General features: G+C 47.7%; 1 protein-coding gene across 3 annotated transcripts in view; it reads right to left on the bottom strand.

Moving 5' to 3' along the window:
- Positions 1-17,879, bottom strand: part of PHLDB3 (pleckstrin homology like domain family B member 3) — a 122,965-nt gene that overhangs the window by 42,629 nt on the left and 62,457 nt on the right. For 2 of the 3 annotated variants that reach the window (XR_005743983.1, XM_040327363.1), the window contains exon 3: positions 9,219-9,350. The exons of the other annotated variant lie outside the window; for it this stretch is intronic. Coding sequence is in view for 1 of the 2 variants with exons in the window: in XM_040327363.1 (XP_040183297.1) it covers positions 9,219-9,350 (132 nt within the window). In the remaining variant the exon portion in view is untranslated. The remainder of the gene's footprint in view (positions 1-9,218; positions 9,351-17,879) is intronic. 3 annotated transcript variants of the gene reach the window in all.

Genomic DNA, 17,879 nt, shown 5'->3' with positions numbered 1-17,879 from the left:
GGGGACTGTATATTTACTGCCCAAAAGTGAGCAAATAAATTAAGTTCATCGTTAGGGTTTGCGTACATTAAACGTGATTAAAAAAAAAAATCATCCGATGGTCACACGGGGAGGAGGCAATTTACAAAAAATGCAGAGTTTAAAATCTGGTGCAGCTCTGCATAGAAATCAATCAGCCTGCAGGTTTTACTGTCAAAGCTTAATTGAACAAGCTGAAGTTAGAAGCCGATTGGCTGCCATGCACAGCTTGTACCAGATTCTGAGTGCTCCAGTTTTAGTAAATCTCCTCCCCATTGCATCGGTATGTCCAACATCTACATCCAGAGTCTTTGAACCAGGGAGGTCTTCCACGTAAAACTGACTGTTTACATTTTCATTAGGTCTACACTATTCTGACAGTCTCCCTGAGTACTAAAACAGCCTTAAACAAAGGACTGTTCTTTTTATAAACAGTATGCAGAGAGGAGGTTATACCAGGAAAATAAACAGACATCAGATGTTGAAAGAAGCCTGAGGCCATGAAAGGAAAACATTTTTTTTTTTAAAAGCGCTGCTCATCCCCAGCTTTTACCTAGGTCCGGACTACATCCACCTTCAACAGAACAGGTATATCGACGACATACATGTACTGTATATGTATAAATCTGTTCCGCCCTGTCCATTACATTTTCTTGTGTTTTTTTTGAGGTAGTTCATCAGTTCTTTCTTCAACCTTTATCAATTGCATGTAATTGGGGGTGACATGCAGCGTGTGATAACACATGTGCAATCCCAATTTGAACACACATACTAAGGCCAATTTAGACAGAAGCCAATTAAACCCACCAGCATATATCTTTGGATTGTAGGAAACCAGAGTGCCTGGAGGAAACCTATGCAAACTTGCATAATAATTGCAGATAGTGACCCGGCCAGGATTTGAACTAAGCACACCACCAGTGCTGAAAACACCAACAATTAAGCCACTACTCTGCCCCATCAATGATATAAAACCAACCAAATCCATCATTGAGGCATGTGAGTAGATCTCACCTTTTTCACGTCACAGATGGGTATAATCGTTTTGATTTGATTTCTTGCTTGGGACCAGTGGATGGTGCCTCTAGGTCGTGGTAGGATTAATGCGCAATTGAAGATAACCTGTACAGTTTTGATTCTTTTCAAGTGATCATTCTAGACTTATTTGTGGTGGCAAGCCATCCTCAGCAGCCTCACTATAATTCACTTTTGTTTAAGGTCCATGTGGCTTTATGCAACTGCCTTAGGCTTGATGACCTATCTCCTTCTTGTTTGCCACTCGGCACTCCTATACGGCCTAGCTGTGACTGCCAGAGGTTCCCTTTTTGGGCACACGCTGATCCTATCTCTGCATACTCCCCTACGGGTCTTTACCCACTGGCACAATAGTATTCTTTCTTTGGATGACATACACTATTCTATACCCCGCGAAACCCTGAAGAAGCTCAACTTGTGAATCGCGTGGGGTTATTACAATTTCCCTACATATTAAGGGCCAGATTCACAAAGCAGATACGACGGCGTATCTCCTGATACGCCGTCGTATCTGTTGTTCTATCTATGCGACTGATTCATAGAATCAGTTACGCATAGATAGCTATAAGATCCGACAGGTGTAATTGTTTTACACTGTCGGATCTTAAGATGCAGTACCGCGGCCGCCGCTGGGGGGATTTTGCGTCGTAAACCAGCGTCGGGTATGCAAATTAGGAGTTACGGCAATCCACGACGGATTTTCGCGTTCGCTACGTCGTCGGTAGTCTAGTTTCCCGTCGCATAGTTACACTTTTTTTTTGGTGCCCTAACTTTACACAGCAAGCGTATTGCTGTGTAAAGTATGGCCGTCGTTCCCGCGTCGAAATGTAAAAAATAACGTTGTTTGCATAAGCCGTCCGGGAATACGGAATTACGCGACGCCGTTCGAAAAAATGACGTCACGGCGCGCAATGCACGGCGGGAGTTCGGAAACGGAGCATGCGCGGTAGGTCCGGCGCGGGAGTGCGCCTAATTTAAATGGCACACGCCGGCGTAGGTTTTCATCGCAAGTGCTTGGTGAATCAGGCACTTGCGATGAAAAATTGCGGCGGTGTAACGTATCTACAATACGTTACGCTGCCGCTGCCCTATGTGAATCTGGCCCTAAGTTCTTATTTGTGTTTTTGGTCTATGTATTATGCTCATGCTAGTTATGGGAAGGTGTATGGGGTTGCTGACTGTGTATTTGTAATACGATTTATCCAATATGTTTTTGTCTATTAATGGATCTTACACATTTTTTATACTTTAATAATGAAATCAATTTTGTGATTTTAAACATGTCTCTATGTACACTATATTACCAAAAGTATTGGAACGCCTGCCTTTATACATACTGTACGTGAACTGTAATGGCATCCCAGTCTTAGACTGTAGGGTGCAATATTAAGTTGGCCCCGCCCTTTGCAGCTATAACAGCTTCAACCATTCTGTGAAGGCTGTCCACAAGGTTTAGGCCCCTTTCACACTGCGGCAGTATGTGCGGTGGCGGTATAGCTCTGCTATTTTTAGCGGCGCTATACCGTTGGAATTGCGTCGGTATTCAGCCGCTAGCGGTGCGGTATTAACACCCGCTATCAGCCGAAAAATGGGAAGGAGCGGCGAAGGAGCAGTATACACGCCGCTCCTCTCACCGCTCCAAAGATGCTGCTTGCAGGAGATTTTTTTCTCTCCCACCAGCGTATCGCCTCAGTGTGAAAGCCCTCGGGCTTTCAAATTTAGAATGCTTGGGCAGGAGTATTTCAGGCGTTATATATTATTATTATTATTATTATTATACAGGATTTATATAGCGCCAACAGTTTGTGCAGCGCTTTACATCAGGGAAGACAGTACAGTCACAATACAAATCAATACAGGAGGGATCAGAGTTATATATGCGCTATTTCTAGCGCTAAAACGCCTGAATTACGCCTCAGTGCGAAAGGGGCCTTAGGAGTAAAAATATTTTCAGGTAGACTCATGAAATCCAGAATATGAAATATGGATGCACCGAAAATATTTTCGGGCGAAAATAGGGTTATCTGGGTCTTGCCAATAGAAAAAAGGTGCCGATAATGGATGTGGAAACGCTTGATTTTACTGCGTTCTTAATGCATTTCAATGGGCAGATGCGTTTTTTTTTTACCTGACCAAATATGCACCAACAATGCAGGAAGTAGGATTTTTAATACTGCAACGGACCAGTGTGAAGACATACGTAGGGGCAGATCCACAGAGCGAGTACGCCGGCGTATCTACTGATACGCCGGCGTACTTTCAAATTTCCCACGTCGTATCTTTGGTTTGAATCCTCAAACCAAGATACGACGGCATCTGGGTTAGATCCGACAGGCGTATGGCTTCGTACGCCTTCGGATCTTAGATGCAATACTTCGGGGTCCGCTGGGTGGAGTTCTCGTCGTTTTCCGCGTCGAGTATGCAAATTAGCTATTTCCGACGATCCACGAACGTACGCGCGGCCGTTGCATTCTCTTATGTCGTCTCTAGTCGGCTTTTTCCGGCGTATAGTTAAAGCTGGTATTTTGCGGCGTATAGTTAGACTTGCCATGTTAAGTATGGTCGTCGTTCCCGCTTTTTTTTTTTTGCGCAAGTCGGACGTGAATCGGGATGGACCTAATCGGGATGGACGTAATTCACGTCTATGTTATTTGGCGCAATGCACGGCAGGAAATTTAGGGTTGGCGCATGCGCAGTTCATTCGGTGCAGGACGCGCTTCATTTAAATGAAACACGCCCCCTAATCACCGATTTGAATTCCGCGCCGTTACGCCGCAACTTACGGCACGAATTCTTTATGGATTCAATTTAAAGCCAGGTAAAGTACGGCGGCGTAGCGTATCTCGGATACGATGCGCCGGGGCAGATCTTTGTATTATTATATATAATTTATTTAATTTTTTTAAAACATCATTTTCGGTTTTGGCCGAGTGCATTCTGAATTTTCGGTTCTGGATTATTTATTTTGGTGGAACACGAATATTACAGTGGTATCCACATCTCTTACAATTCAATCCAAAAATACATCTATTTAAAATTAGGACTCGCATAGATACTGACATTTGCACATTTTATTTATTAAAATTCTGTATTTTTTTTGCGAATAAAAATCACATCTATATTAGGATCTGTCTTTGCATCACTTGTTTATAAATGTTCTTTTCCAGCAAAGTATAAGTTATTTGCAATCACGTCATACAAAATACAGATCCTAATATGGATGTGATGTTTTTAAGCAAAAAAAAAAAAAAAAAGGGACGTGCCATGCTAAATATATTATGAATGTCCCAATATAAACTGATGCATCTCATTGAACATTTAGAGACTCTGGACATCTTTTTTTGGCTGTTATAACTTCTCTTCTACATAACGGAGTTAGTAAATAAAAGATAACAAATTTGAGCCGTGATTGGCCCTGCAAGCACAACCCCGGCTGACAAACGTCTATTTGAAAATTGACTAAACCTCATGAAAAATTATATGCCCGGCTTCCTCAACACTCCACAGTAGGGTTGTCCCGATACCACTTTTTTGAGACCGAGTACAAGTACCGATACTTTTTTTCCAAGTACTCGCCAATACCGATTACTGATACTTTTTTTTAATCTCATGTGAGGCCTCGTACACACGACAGAGTTTCTCGGCAGAATTCAGCGAGAAACTCGGTCAGAGCCGGATTCTGCCGAGAAACTCTGTCGTCTGTACACTTTCGGCCCGATGGAGCCGCCGAGGAACTCGTCGAGAAAATAGAGAACATGTTCTCTATTTTCTCGTTGTTCTATGGGAGCTCTCGGCCCGCCAGGACTGAACACGCCGAGGAACTCGATGTGTTTGGCACGTCGAGTTCCTCGGCCGTGTGTACGGGGGGGCCTGACAGTATTTTTTTTTTTACAGTGATTTTTTTTGTTTTTGTTTTTTTTTGTGTGTTTTTTTAGGTGGGGGGGGGTGATTGTCAGTGTGTTTTTTTTTTTATTATTATTTACATTTTATTTTTATTTATTTTTTAAAAAAAATATTTATTGCAATTTTTTTTTTTTTTTTTTAATCAGCCCTGTTGGGGATCTTTGGTGAGATATCAGGGGTCTTAAGAGACCCCTGACATCTCCCCTTTGTCCTTAGTCCTTAAGGGACTAAGGACACAGATTCCCCAGTCCCTTTCTCAGCTGCACTGGAAATGATAGGACAGGAGACAGAGGCTCCTATCCATTCCTAAACTGAAGCATTGTAAACACAGTTTACAATGCTCAGTCATATGAATGGACAGAGTCAGTGTTCATTCAGAAAAGGTAGGAGCCGGCTACCTCCGCTCCGCTCCGCTCTCCATCCTGACAGAGGGGGCGGAGGAGGACATGAAGGGGGACACAGAGCACGGAGGGGGAAGCAGCAGCACGGAGGGGGGACACGGAACATGGAGGGGGGAGAACAGAACGAAGGACGGCTGCGGCACGGAGGGGGAGAACCGAACGAAGGACACCTGCGGCACGGCGCGGAGGGGGTAAGCAGAATGGCAGCGGCACGGAGGGGGGGACACAGGAGCATGGAGGAAGAGACCAGAACGGATGGGGGAACTGGAGATGGATACAGGGAAAGTCAGGTATCGGGTGAAGTATCGGAACATTTTCCCCGAGTACAAGTACTCGGGAAATGCTTGGTATCGGTCCCGTTGTGTTAGGAAAGCAAAGGAATTCGCTTTGCTAACACTGAAACGCCTCTCAGCCAATCAGGTACTCAGGTCTGTTACCTGTCACCTGATTGGCTGAAACGACAGGCGCTGTGATTGGACGCCTGAGAGAGAGAGGACAGGAGAAGACATCGCGGAGCGTGGAGGACACCACCGTGACCTGCTGCGAGACAGGTAAGTGCCGGACGATGCACACTGGCAGCATTTGATGGGGCACACTGGCAGCATTTGATGGGGCACAGTGTCAGCAATTGATAGGCACAGTAGTGGCAATTGATGGGCACAGTGGCTGCGTTTGATGGCACAGTGTCAGCAATTGATGGGGCACAGTGTCAGCAATTGATGGGGCACAGTGTCAGCAATTGATGGGGCACAGTGTCAGCAATTGATAGGCACAGTAGTGGCAATTGATGGGCACAGTGGCTGCGTTTGATGGCACAGTGTCAGCAATTGATGGGCAAAGTGGCTGCGCTTGATGGGCACAGTAGCTGCGCTTGATACGCACAGTGGCTGCGTTTGATGGCACAGTGGCAACAATTGATGGGCAAAGTGCCTGCGCTTGATGGGCACAGCGGCTGCGCTTGATGGGCACAGCGGCTGCGCTTGATGGGCACAGCGGCTGCGCTTGATGGGCACAGCGGCTGCGCTTGATGGGCACAGCGGCTGCGCTTGATGGGCACAGCGGCTGCGCTTGATGGGCACAGCGGCTGCGCTTGATGTTTTTTTTTCAGTTCACTTGCGCCCCCCCCCCCCCCCCAAAAAAAAAAATTAAGCACCAGTCACCACTGATGAGGACATATGAAGACACATGAACTGGGACATAGTAAAAGGTATGCTTTTGATGAGATAGAATGTTTATTTAATTTTACGATTAATATTCCCAGACTGCAGCGCCATGTCTTCCCTCCTTCAGTTTCGGGTTCCTCCCCCTTGGGGCGAGCGGTCTGGAAATTCTGGTTTATCAAGGCGCGGAGGTGTGACGCAAAGCAGCTGGCATAGGGAATCCATTGTGACTTGTGCAGGATGGGTCATGAAAAAACATACAAGAAAAAAAAAAAAAATCACAGCGGTAAAAAGGGGCACGAGGAATGCAAAGAGATGTCTTGTGTTCCGGGACAAAACACCACAATGAAGGTCCTCCGAGTGTTCTTCTTCTCTCTGGATTGGCGCACATTGTATACGTCTAGAATTACAGGGACTCCAGATGTACGGAAACTGCTCAGGACAGCCGTGTACAATTCCTGGCAGCCCCATTGCTTCTGTAAACTGTGTGCTTACAAAATAGTTGTGTGTTTTTACCTCCCAAAGGCTCAAAAGATACCGAAAAGCCAGAGATAGAGAATTCTACATCAAGGTGTGTAAGCGAGTCTTTCAGGAGGAGCGGGAAATGTTTGACTTGGAAAAGATTTTTTTTTTATGCTGGTTGGAAGGAGATCTTACATACTGCTGACCCCCCCAACTCTACGTTACATACTGCTGACCCCCGCAACTCTACGTAACATACTGCTGACCCCCGCAACTCTACGTTACATACTGCAGACCCCCGCAACTCTACGTTACATACTGCAGACCCCCGCAACTCTGCGTTACATACTGCTGACCCCCGCAACTCTACGTTACATGCTGCTGACCCCCGCAACTCTACGTTACATGCTGCTGACCCCCACAACTCTACGTTACATGCTGCTGACCCCCGCAACTCTACGTTACATGCTGCTGACCCCCGCAACTCTACGTTACATGCTGCTGACCCCCGCAACTCTACGTTACATGCTGCTGACCCCCGCAACTCTACGTTACATACTGCAGACCCCCGCAACTCTGCATTACATACTGCTGACCCCCGCAACTCTACGTTACATACTGCTGACCCCCCCAACTCTGCGTTACATACTGCTGACCCCCGCAACTCTGCGTTACATACTGCAGACCCCCGCAACTCTGCGTTACATACTGCAGACCCCCGCAACTCTACGTTACATACTGCAGACCCCCGCAACTGTGCATTACATACTGCAGACCCCCGCAACTCTGCATTACATACTGCAGACCCCCGCAACTACATTACATACTGCAGACCCCCGCAACTACATTACATACTGCAGACCCCTGCAACTACATTACATACTGCAGACCCCCGCAACTACATTACATACTGCAGACCCCCGCAACTACATTACATACTGCAGACCCCCGCAACTACATTACATACTGCAGACCCCCGCAACTCTGCGTTACATACTGCTGACCCCCGCAACTCTACGTTACATACTGCTGACCCCTGCAACTCTGCGTTACATACTGCAGACCCCCGCAACTCTGCGTTACATACTGCAGACCCCCGCAACCCCACGTTACATAATACAGACCCCCGCAACTCCGCGTTATATACTGATCCCCCACAACTCTGCGTTACATACTGCTGACCCCTGCAACTCTGCGTTACATACTGCTAACCCCCACAACCCCACGTTACACAATACAGACCCCTGCAACTCCGCGTTATATACTGATCCCCTGCAACTCTGCGTTACATACTGCAGACCCCCGCAACTCCGTGTTCTATACTGCAGATCCCCCCGCAATTCTATGTTACATACTGCATATCACCAAAACTCTGTGTTACATACTGCTGACCCCTGCAACTCTACGCTACATACTGCTGACCTCTGCAATTCTACATTACATACTGCAACCCTGTGTTACATACCGCAGATCCTCGCAACCCCACGTTACACAATACAGACCCCGCAACTCCACGTTACATACTGCAGACCCCGCAATCCCGCGTTACACAAAACAGACCCCAGCAACTATTCGTTACATACTGCTGACCCCCGCAACTCTACCTTACACTCCAGTCTGTGTTACCCATTCCTTATCTCCGCACTCTGCTTTACATACTACTGACCTCTGGACTGTGTGATACATACCACTGATCTTCTGAACTCTGTGTTATGTATTACTGACCCCTGTTCTCTGTGTTACATAATCTTGACTTCTGCACTTTGAGTTGCATACTACTGACCCCTGTACTATCCGATACATACTACTAACCTTTGCCTTACCTACCCCTGCACTCTGTGTTACCTAATCCTGACCCCTGCACTCTGCATCACCTATTTCTGACCCCTGCACTCTGATTTACCTAATCCTGACCACTGCACTACTTAATACTGACCACTTCATACTTACTACTGACCTCTGCACTACTTACTACTGACCTCTGCACTCTTCAAACCTTCCTCACATTATAATAGGGCCTTTTTAGGTTATCGCCTTAGAAAAAAAAAAGTGATGCCCCCTGGTAACCTTTGCTCTCCTCCATGTTGTTCAGGTAGATCTCCACCTTTCCAGGGTTACCTACCCCTGGTCTGGACTGACATACTGAACAGGGAATTCACCCTTTTTCTGTATATCAGATGTTTTTAGCCATTATAACAAATGTATTGGATGTTCACAAAGGTCCCATTATTGGAGTTACCTCGATTTTCAGCTCACGTCTCTGCAGCTGCAGCTCTCGGATGTCCTGTTCCAGCTGGGAGATTCTACCCATGACTTTCGTCTGTTCGCCCTCCAGCCGCCGCTCGACCTGAGCGCTCGCCGCCTCTGCATGCTGGGGAGACAGAGAAGAAGCCATGTACAAAGCTCTTCTTATAGCACCGTTCCTTTCATCTCAAGCTTTTCATCTCTACAAACATCTATAACCACTTTTATCCTTTTATACGGAAGCCACCAACCTGCGTTCTCCAGCAGCACCAACCCGTGTGCCATCCTAGGCTGGGGTCCCTAGTGCAGGGCGGGTTCGTGTAGCTTGACCCTTAAAGAGACCCTGTCACTAGACCATTCATTTCATCAACAAACTTCCCATAAGATTATATGTGCATTTCATGAATTTTATGCCAGTTATTTACATGTAAAAGCCTCCCCTGTGTGGACATCCGAAAGCCATGAGACTGCTGTTGGCGCTGCCATCTTGGATGTGATGTCAGCAGCCCCAGCAGATTCAGCGGTCACTCAAATGGCACTATTAAAGAAGAGTTCCACCTAAAAATGGAACTTCCTCTTAACCCACTCCTCGCCCCCTTACATGCCACATTTGGCATGTAATTTTTTTGGGGGGGAAGTGGGGGCTTCAGGAGAAGGGGACTTCCTGTCCCACTTCCTCCTTCCGCCGAGGGTCTGGAAAGGCGATTAGCTTAATCGCCTTTTCACAGCCCCTCCCTGTAGGCGAGCGCCTGTCCAATCGGACGGCGCCGCGCCGCTCGCGCATGCGCAGTGGGTACCCGGCCGTGAAGCCGAAAGCTGTCATTGCCGGGTGCCCACACTAGAAATGAAGACGCCGGCGAGGGGGGGGCGAGAAAAGGAGCCCCGGCCGGCGCGTCGCTGGAGCCGTGGAGCAGGTAAGTGTCAGTTTATTAAAAGCCAGCAGCTACTATTTCAGTGAACCTTCCACTAAAACGCACCAGACTCCATTCACAAATCTTTACTACAAAAATAAGGAGCTTTATTTAAGTTGTGGCTGCGATTTTCAAATTACATTGGATTACACTCAAAATAACTGACACAGTTATTATAAAAATAAGTTATTTTCAGTGTAATCCAATGTAATTTGAAAATCGCAGCCACAACTTAAATAAAGCTCCTTATTTTTGTAGTAAAGATTTGTGAATGGAGTCTATTTCGTTTTAGTGGAAGGTCCACTGAAATAGTAACCAATGGGGTGGATTCAGGTGGGGGCGCGCACTACTACAGAGGCGCAGCGTACCGTTTTAACGCTACGCCTCCGTAAATTACCTGCGCTACGCTTCATTCACGAAGCAGTAGCTCCGTAATTTGCGTGTGCGCTCCGGAAAACTGCCCGGCGTAAGCGCGCGTAATTTAAATGATCCCGTAGGGGGCGTGGATCATTTAAATTAGGCGCGTTCCCGCGCCGAACGTAGTGCGCATGCTCCGTCGGGAAACTTTCCCGACGTGCATTGCGGTAAATGACGTCGCAAGGACGTCATTTGCTTCAACGTGAACGTAAATGGCGTCCAGCGCCATTCACGATTCACTTACGCAAACAACGTAATTTTAAAAAAATATCGACGCGGGAACGACGGGTATACTTAGCATTGGCTGCGCCTGCTAATAGCAGGAGCAGCCTTACGCAAAACCCGATGAACGCAAACGACGTAAAATGCGTACGCAGGGCGCGCGTACGGTTATGAATCGGCGTGAGTATGCAATTTGCATACTCTACGCTGACCACTACGGGAACGCCACCTAGCGGCCTGCGTAAGAATGCAGCCTACGATATGACTGGCATAAGAGCCTTATGCCAGTCATATCTTAGGCTGCAGTCGGCGTATCGAGCTTCCTGAATCAGGAGCAGTCGATACGCCGGCGCAACTAAGCAATTGCGCTGCGTATCTATGGATACGCAGACGCAATTGCTTACTGAATCTACCCCAATATGTATATACTGCTTTGTATTTAAAAAGTGTCAGTTATTTTCTTTTTTTATCAGTTTTTTGTCAGTTATTTTCAATGTAGTCCAATGCGATTTTAAAATTGCAACCATTACCACGGCTTAAATAAATCTCATTATCCTCGCTGTAGAGCGTTGTGAATGGAGTCTATTGCATTTAGTGGAAGGTTTGCCGAGATAGTAACCGCTATAGAACAACCAACATGACTGGCTGCACAGAAAAGGTCCCGGTGACTTGTCGGTATGGTTCCTCTTTCGAGAGGCGCAGGCGCAATACTTGCCGACGGAAATCTCCGAACCTCGGCCGGCATCCAGGCTCATTCCTTAACATCCCCGTGGATTGGAGGATGTTAAAAAAAGAGCCAGGAGGCCGAGCGAGCGGAGCGAGCCGTTCGAGCGAATCGGGGACGTGAGGCCGACTGGCCACTTACCTCAAATTCCACGTCGCCCTGGAGGTTCGGTGATTTCCGTCGGCAAGGATTGCGCCTGCGCAGTCCTTACAGGAACCATCTCGATAGCCGGAACCATATCGTCAGATCACCGGCATTGCATGGTCTTTAGGCCGCCTATATATTTATGTGTTTTATGAGTATACATGGTCCATTTTTTTATTTTAAGTTTACAAGTCATTTAAATGAAGTACATGTGACACATCTTTTGTACCTGACAGTTGCTCCTACTAATCACACACCATAACCCCGTCTGGCGACTCCCATCAGTGTAGTCATCAGGTCCTCATGACCCGACAACATGACACAATTCATAGCGATCCGTCATTGTGTAATCTACAACCTGGAGTCCACTGACCTCCTACTAATACTGTACTGTCCTAAATCCCATCCTCCAATTACTTGTGTTTATTGGTTAATACCTGCATTGTGTATTGAGTCATATAAACACAGAGGTGACACCACCAATTAGTGACAACAAGATGATCCTCAAAGAAAACATTATTTATTTTTTATGACCTTTTATATAAGTGTGATCAGCGTTATATAAGCAACATAAGCTGGAGGATAATTGCACTTTAAAGCGCCTCGATTTACAGTAATTCCTTTCCACCACTAGGTGTCCTCGGTCTTCCAGGTCCAAGGGACACCCACTGCAATGCTACTGGCCTGGCTCTCGACTGGCTTCAATACTTTTGATTCCCTGAAATCAATACTCCTAATCCTAATTATAGGAAATAAATAATTAACAGCACTTGCCTACAGAGGCGGCTCTAGGCATTATGAGGCCTTAGGCAAAACTTGACATGGGGCCCCACTCACGCCCATGATGGGAAAAATACCGTATTTATCTGCGTATACAGCGCAAAATCGTGGGTGCGCGGTATACGACGATACCCGCTTTCCCGCGTCCAATTTTGAATACTGCGCCGGCATATACCGAGCGCAGTACTCTCGTGTATAGTCGGGCAGTCTCGGCTCCTCATGCGCTCACGTCCTGGACGTACAGGACTTGAGCGCGAGAGGAGCCGAGCCTGCCCGACTATACACAAGTGTACTGCGCTCGGTATATGCCGGCGCAGTATTCAAGCTCGGCGCGGGAAAGTGGGAAATGAGCGGGGAGGACGCCGCAGAAGGACGCCGGACCCGACGAAGAGGACACCCGAAGCCGCAGACGGACGCCGGACCCGACGAGGCCGCCGATGGACGCCGTGCAAGACACCAAAACTGTAAGTACAAAAAAATCTTTTTTCCACAGGAATGCGGGTCCACTTTAGGGGTGCGCGCTATACGCCGGAGCGCGCAATACCCCGATAAATACGGTAATTTAAGGACAAGAGCCTCTTCCCCACAACCCTGGCCGGTGGTTGTGGGGGTCTGCGGGCAGGGGGCTTATCGGAAACTGGAAGCCCCCTTTAACAAGGCGGTCCCCAAATCCTGCTCTTTAATAACTAAGGGGCGGGGGCCAGCCATGTGATGTCATCGACTAAGGGCATGCTGGGTCATTGACGTCACAAGGGGTGGTGTCACCGATATTCATTGGTTGTTTGGGACGCTGGCGGCCCCGCTCCTGAGTCAGGGCTCTTAACGCTGCCTGAGCACAGCAACGTTAAGGTCCCCTGTCCCTCAAAACTGGGGTAATGCATTGGGTAGGTTAGGCGGCCGCGAGACCCCTGTGAGTGCGAGGCCTTAGGCGAACACCTAATTAAAGAGCCGCCTCTGCTTTCCCATACAAGGTTCCCTTTTTTCAGAATTTTACTGCTCTGTCCAACCAACTTTTCCAAACCTGCGCTGTCACATAAAAAAAAAATATAGCGGCTGGCTGTGTCTTCCTGGGTCTCTGTGCCGACCCATGATGTCGTACGTACCAGATCCTACGCATGCACACTATGTAGTCTAGGGCAGATGGTTGTTTATATGTTGTGATTACTAGTGGTGCAGATGAAAATTCTGGGCCGAAACCGAAAATTCAAGATACACTTGGCAAAAACCAAAACCAAAAACGAACAGTTTTAGGATTTAAAAAAATATATATTAATGTGGCTGGCGATTTTGCATTGAAGTCACTAAGGGGCGTTTCTGTTTTGACGTCACTAGGGGGCGTTTCTGTTTTGACGTCACTAGGGGGCGTTTCTGTTTTGACGTCACTAGGGGGCGTTTCTGTTTTGACGTCACTAGGGGGCGTTTCTGTTTTGACGTCACTAGGGGGCGTTTCTGTTTTGACGTCACTAGGGGGCGTTTTTCAGTTTTGGGGTCACCAATGGGCGTTTCTGCATGGACGTCTCAAGGGGGCATTTCTGCTTTGATGTCACTAAGGGGCGTTTATGCTTTGACGTCACTAAGCGGCGTTTATGCATTGACCTCACTAAGCGGCGTTTATGCATTGACCTCACTTAGGGGTGTTTCTCCTTTGACGTCACTAAGGGGAGTTTCTGCTTTGACCTCACTAAGGGGCGTTTCTGATTTGATGTCACTAAGGGGCGTTTCTGCTTTGACCTCACTAAGGGGCGTTTCTGATTTGACCTCACTAAGGGGCGTTTCTGATTTGACCTCACTAAGGGGCGTTTCTGATTTGACCTCACTAAGGGGCGTTTCTGATTTGACGTCACTAAGGGGCGTTTCTGATTTGACGTCACTAAGGGGCATTTCTGCATTGACGTCACTAAGGGGCGTTTCTGATTTGACGTCACTAAGGGGCGTTTCTGCATTGACGTCACTAAGGGGCGTTTCTGCATTGACGTCACTAAGGGGCGTTTCTGCATTGATGTCACTAAGGGGCATTTCTGCATTGACGTCACTAAGGGGCGTTTCTGATTTGACGTCACTAAGGGGCGTTTCTGCATTGACGTCACTAAGGGGCGTTTTTGCATTGACGTCACTAAGGGGCGTTTCTGCATTGACGTCACTAAGGGGCGTTTCTGATTTGACGTCACTAAGGGGCGTTTCTGCATTGACCTCACTAAGGGGCGTTTCTGCTTTGACCTCACTAAGGGGCGTTTCTGCATTGACGTCACTAAGGGGCGTTTCTGCATTGACGTCACTAAGGGGCGTTTCTGATTTGACGTCACTAAGGGGCGTTTCTGCATTGACCTCACTAAGGGGCGTTTCTGCTTTGACCTCACTAAGGGGCGTTTCTGCTTTGACCTCACTAAGGGGCGTTTCTGCATTGACGTCACTAAGGGGCGTTTCTGCATGTATAATGTATAGGCCAGCCTTATGTGTATGGCAAGCCTTACATTTTGATTGAATGCAGATTTCTATGGATAGCTCCAGTGTTATAGGGTCCTACATCCAAATCTGATTGTATAGTGTATGGCCAGCATTAGGTGTTAAATGCTGCCAGTCCATAAAGGGTCAATCTGTCGAGTGTCTGCGCTGTACAGAAACGGCGCTGGATGTAGTGGCGATATGACGCACGCTGATACGTGACAGACGCCGTGTTGAAGTGGCTCTGACAAGTTGGAGGGTGCAGGTGACAATCCCCATACCGGACGTCCTCCATCAGCTGCTGATCGTCTCTTGTCACATTGGAGGCGACTCAGCGGAGGGCCTACCGGGAAATCTCATCCTCCCACCATGGCGGGGTGAAGAAACGATCGGGCAGACGGCCAACTGCACTCTGAGCTCATCTCTTATTCCAGGAAACCCAACTCTGCTCTCCAAACATCGAGAACAACACAGTCCTTCTATAGGACTACAAGTCCCAGCATGCCCGGACTCCAGACCGATTGTGTGAAAGGATCCCGCAAAGTAGTCAATGCGTTGTCGCAAGTGAGCAAGGGGATAAATCCTCATTCTGGGTTCTATTGCTGAAGTGGACCAAGCAGAGAAGGGTTTAGTCCTTGTGATATACAGTGGAACCTCGGATTGCGAGTAACGCGGTTTACGAGCGTTTCACAATACAAACAATAAAAAAAAAAAAACCCTGACTCGCTCTGCGAGCGTGGTCTCCCAAGATGAGCAGCATTCAAGTCTCTGGGGTGTGCAGAACCGCATTTGCTAGAGGTGCGTGGCGCCGGTGATGTTTGGAGACATTCGGAGCATCCGAGTGTTTCTGAGCATCTCCGAGCGTCACTGGGGTAGATTCAGGTACAGCTGCGCGCTCCTTACGGAGGCGCAGTGTACCCTTTTTACCCTGTGCCTACGCAAATTATTTGCGCTACGCTTCATTTATGAAGCAGTAGCCACGTAATTTGCGTGGGCGCTCTTCAAAAATGCCCTGCGTAAGGGCGCCTAATGTAAATGATCCCGTAGGGGGCGGGAATCATTTAAATTAGGCGCGTTCCCGTGCCGAGCGTAGAGCGCATGCTCCGTCGGGAAACTTTCCCGACGTGCATTACAGTAAATGACGTCGCAAGGACGTCATTTGCATCAAAGTGAACGTGAATGGCGTCCAGCGCCATTCACGATTCACTTACGCAAACTACGTAAATTTCAAACCTCGCGACGCGCGAACGACAGGTATCCTTAGCATTGGCTGTCCCTGCTTTTAGCATGTGCAGCCTTACACGAAACCCGACGTACGGAAACGACGTAAATTGCGTACGCAGGGCTCGCGTAACGTTGTGAATCGGCGTTAGTATGCAATTTGCATACTATACGCTGACCACTACGGGAACGCCACCTAGCGGCCATCGCAAGAATGCAGCTTACGATATGAGGGCATAAGAGCCTTATGCCACGCATATCTTAGGCTGTAGTCGGCGTAACAAGCTCCCTGAATCAGGAGAACTCGTTACGCCGGGGCAAGTAAGCAATTGCGCTGCGTAACTATGGTTACGCAGACGCAATTGCTCTCTGAATCTGGGCCACTGAGTTTTTCCGAGTGTCTCTGAGCATTTCTGAGCATCTCCAAATGTTTCCGAGTGTGTCTGGCTCCCCCTCACCTCTGGCCACATGCGGCACTGCATAGACAAGCAGTGGCTGTGGAATGGATTCTTTCCTATGGGGAAACTGGCTTTGATATACGAGTGCTTCGGATTACAAGCAGTCTTCAGGATCAGATTATGCTTGTAATCCGAGGTACCACTGTAATGAATAGGATTTAGCCTCTTAGGCTTTTCTTTTTCTGTGTCTCCACTAGGGAGATTTTTTCCTACTTCCTGTCTTGATGACCATGATTAATAGGACAGGAAGTGAATACAATTTTCAAAAGGTAAGAGCACAGCAATAGAAACGTGACACGTGACAGAGGTTCTAACCCCTTCCTTTTTCTATAAAAAAAAAAAAAAACATGGGCAGGGCTGGAGTATGAGAGGAAGAAGCAGCACAAGGAGCCAATCAGGTCATGTGCCGACCAGAAGCATGCTGATAGCAGGAGAGAGCAAAGTGACAGAGAGATGGAAACATCAATGTGCTGCTTCTCTCAGGGTGGGTCCAGGACAACCTGGGCTCAGAGGAAGTGGGATGAATGATGTTGGCTGTCAGACTGAGGACATCTAGTGGCAGAGAAACGTATACTCTGGATTGAATGTTATTATTGCAGAAAAGGCTTGTTTTGGTATTTTATCTTTTATCAAACTGTTCATTTTTATCTAGTTATTTTTTGCTGGAGTTCTGCTTTAAGTAACGATCATCACAGCCCACTCTTTTTCTTTTTTTTTTTTTAAGGGGCAACAGGAAACACGATATGTCAATATTTAGAGAGACATACATTTTATTTAACCGCGGACAGAGGGATTCCATCCACATTTAATCCCATCCGCCCTCCGCCCCTCACCATCCGCCCTCCGCCCCTCACCATCCGCCCTCCGCCCCTCACCATCCGCCCTCCGCCCCTCACCATCCGCCCTCCGCCCCCCGCCCCCGATCTTTGTGGCGACGCCGATGTAGAAATTTAGTGATTATTTAGTGATTATGTCCAACATATTTCAGGACTTTACAGAATGTTACTTTCCATCATCAAAGGAGGAGGTCGGGGTCATCCATACATGTGATTGGATTGCAACACTAGAAACTTGCTGAATGATACAATTGGAGTTGTGAATGAATGTGGGAAGTCTATGGAAGCCCCGACACAGAACCCCCCCCCCCCCCCCCATGGGAAAATTACATCTGGCTGCCATTGCTGACCACTCCTTTTAAAAATGTTGCTTGCCTGGCTGCCATGTTCACTAAACAATATCCTTAAGAAGACCCCCGAAGTCAGAAGAAGACTCCCGGAGAGCAGAGAAGTCGGAAGAAGACCCCCGGAGAGCGGAGAAGTCAGAAGAAGACCCCCGGA

This window comes from Rana temporaria, chromosome 10 (assembly GCF_905171775.1).
Source record: "Rana temporaria chromosome 10, aRanTem1.1, whole genome shotgun sequence".
Taxonomy (NCBI): Eukaryota; Metazoa; Chordata; class Amphibia; order Anura; family Ranidae; genus Rana; species Rana temporaria.
Note: the sequence above shows the minus strand (reverse complement) of the source record. Positions and strands in the feature narration are given on the sequence as shown.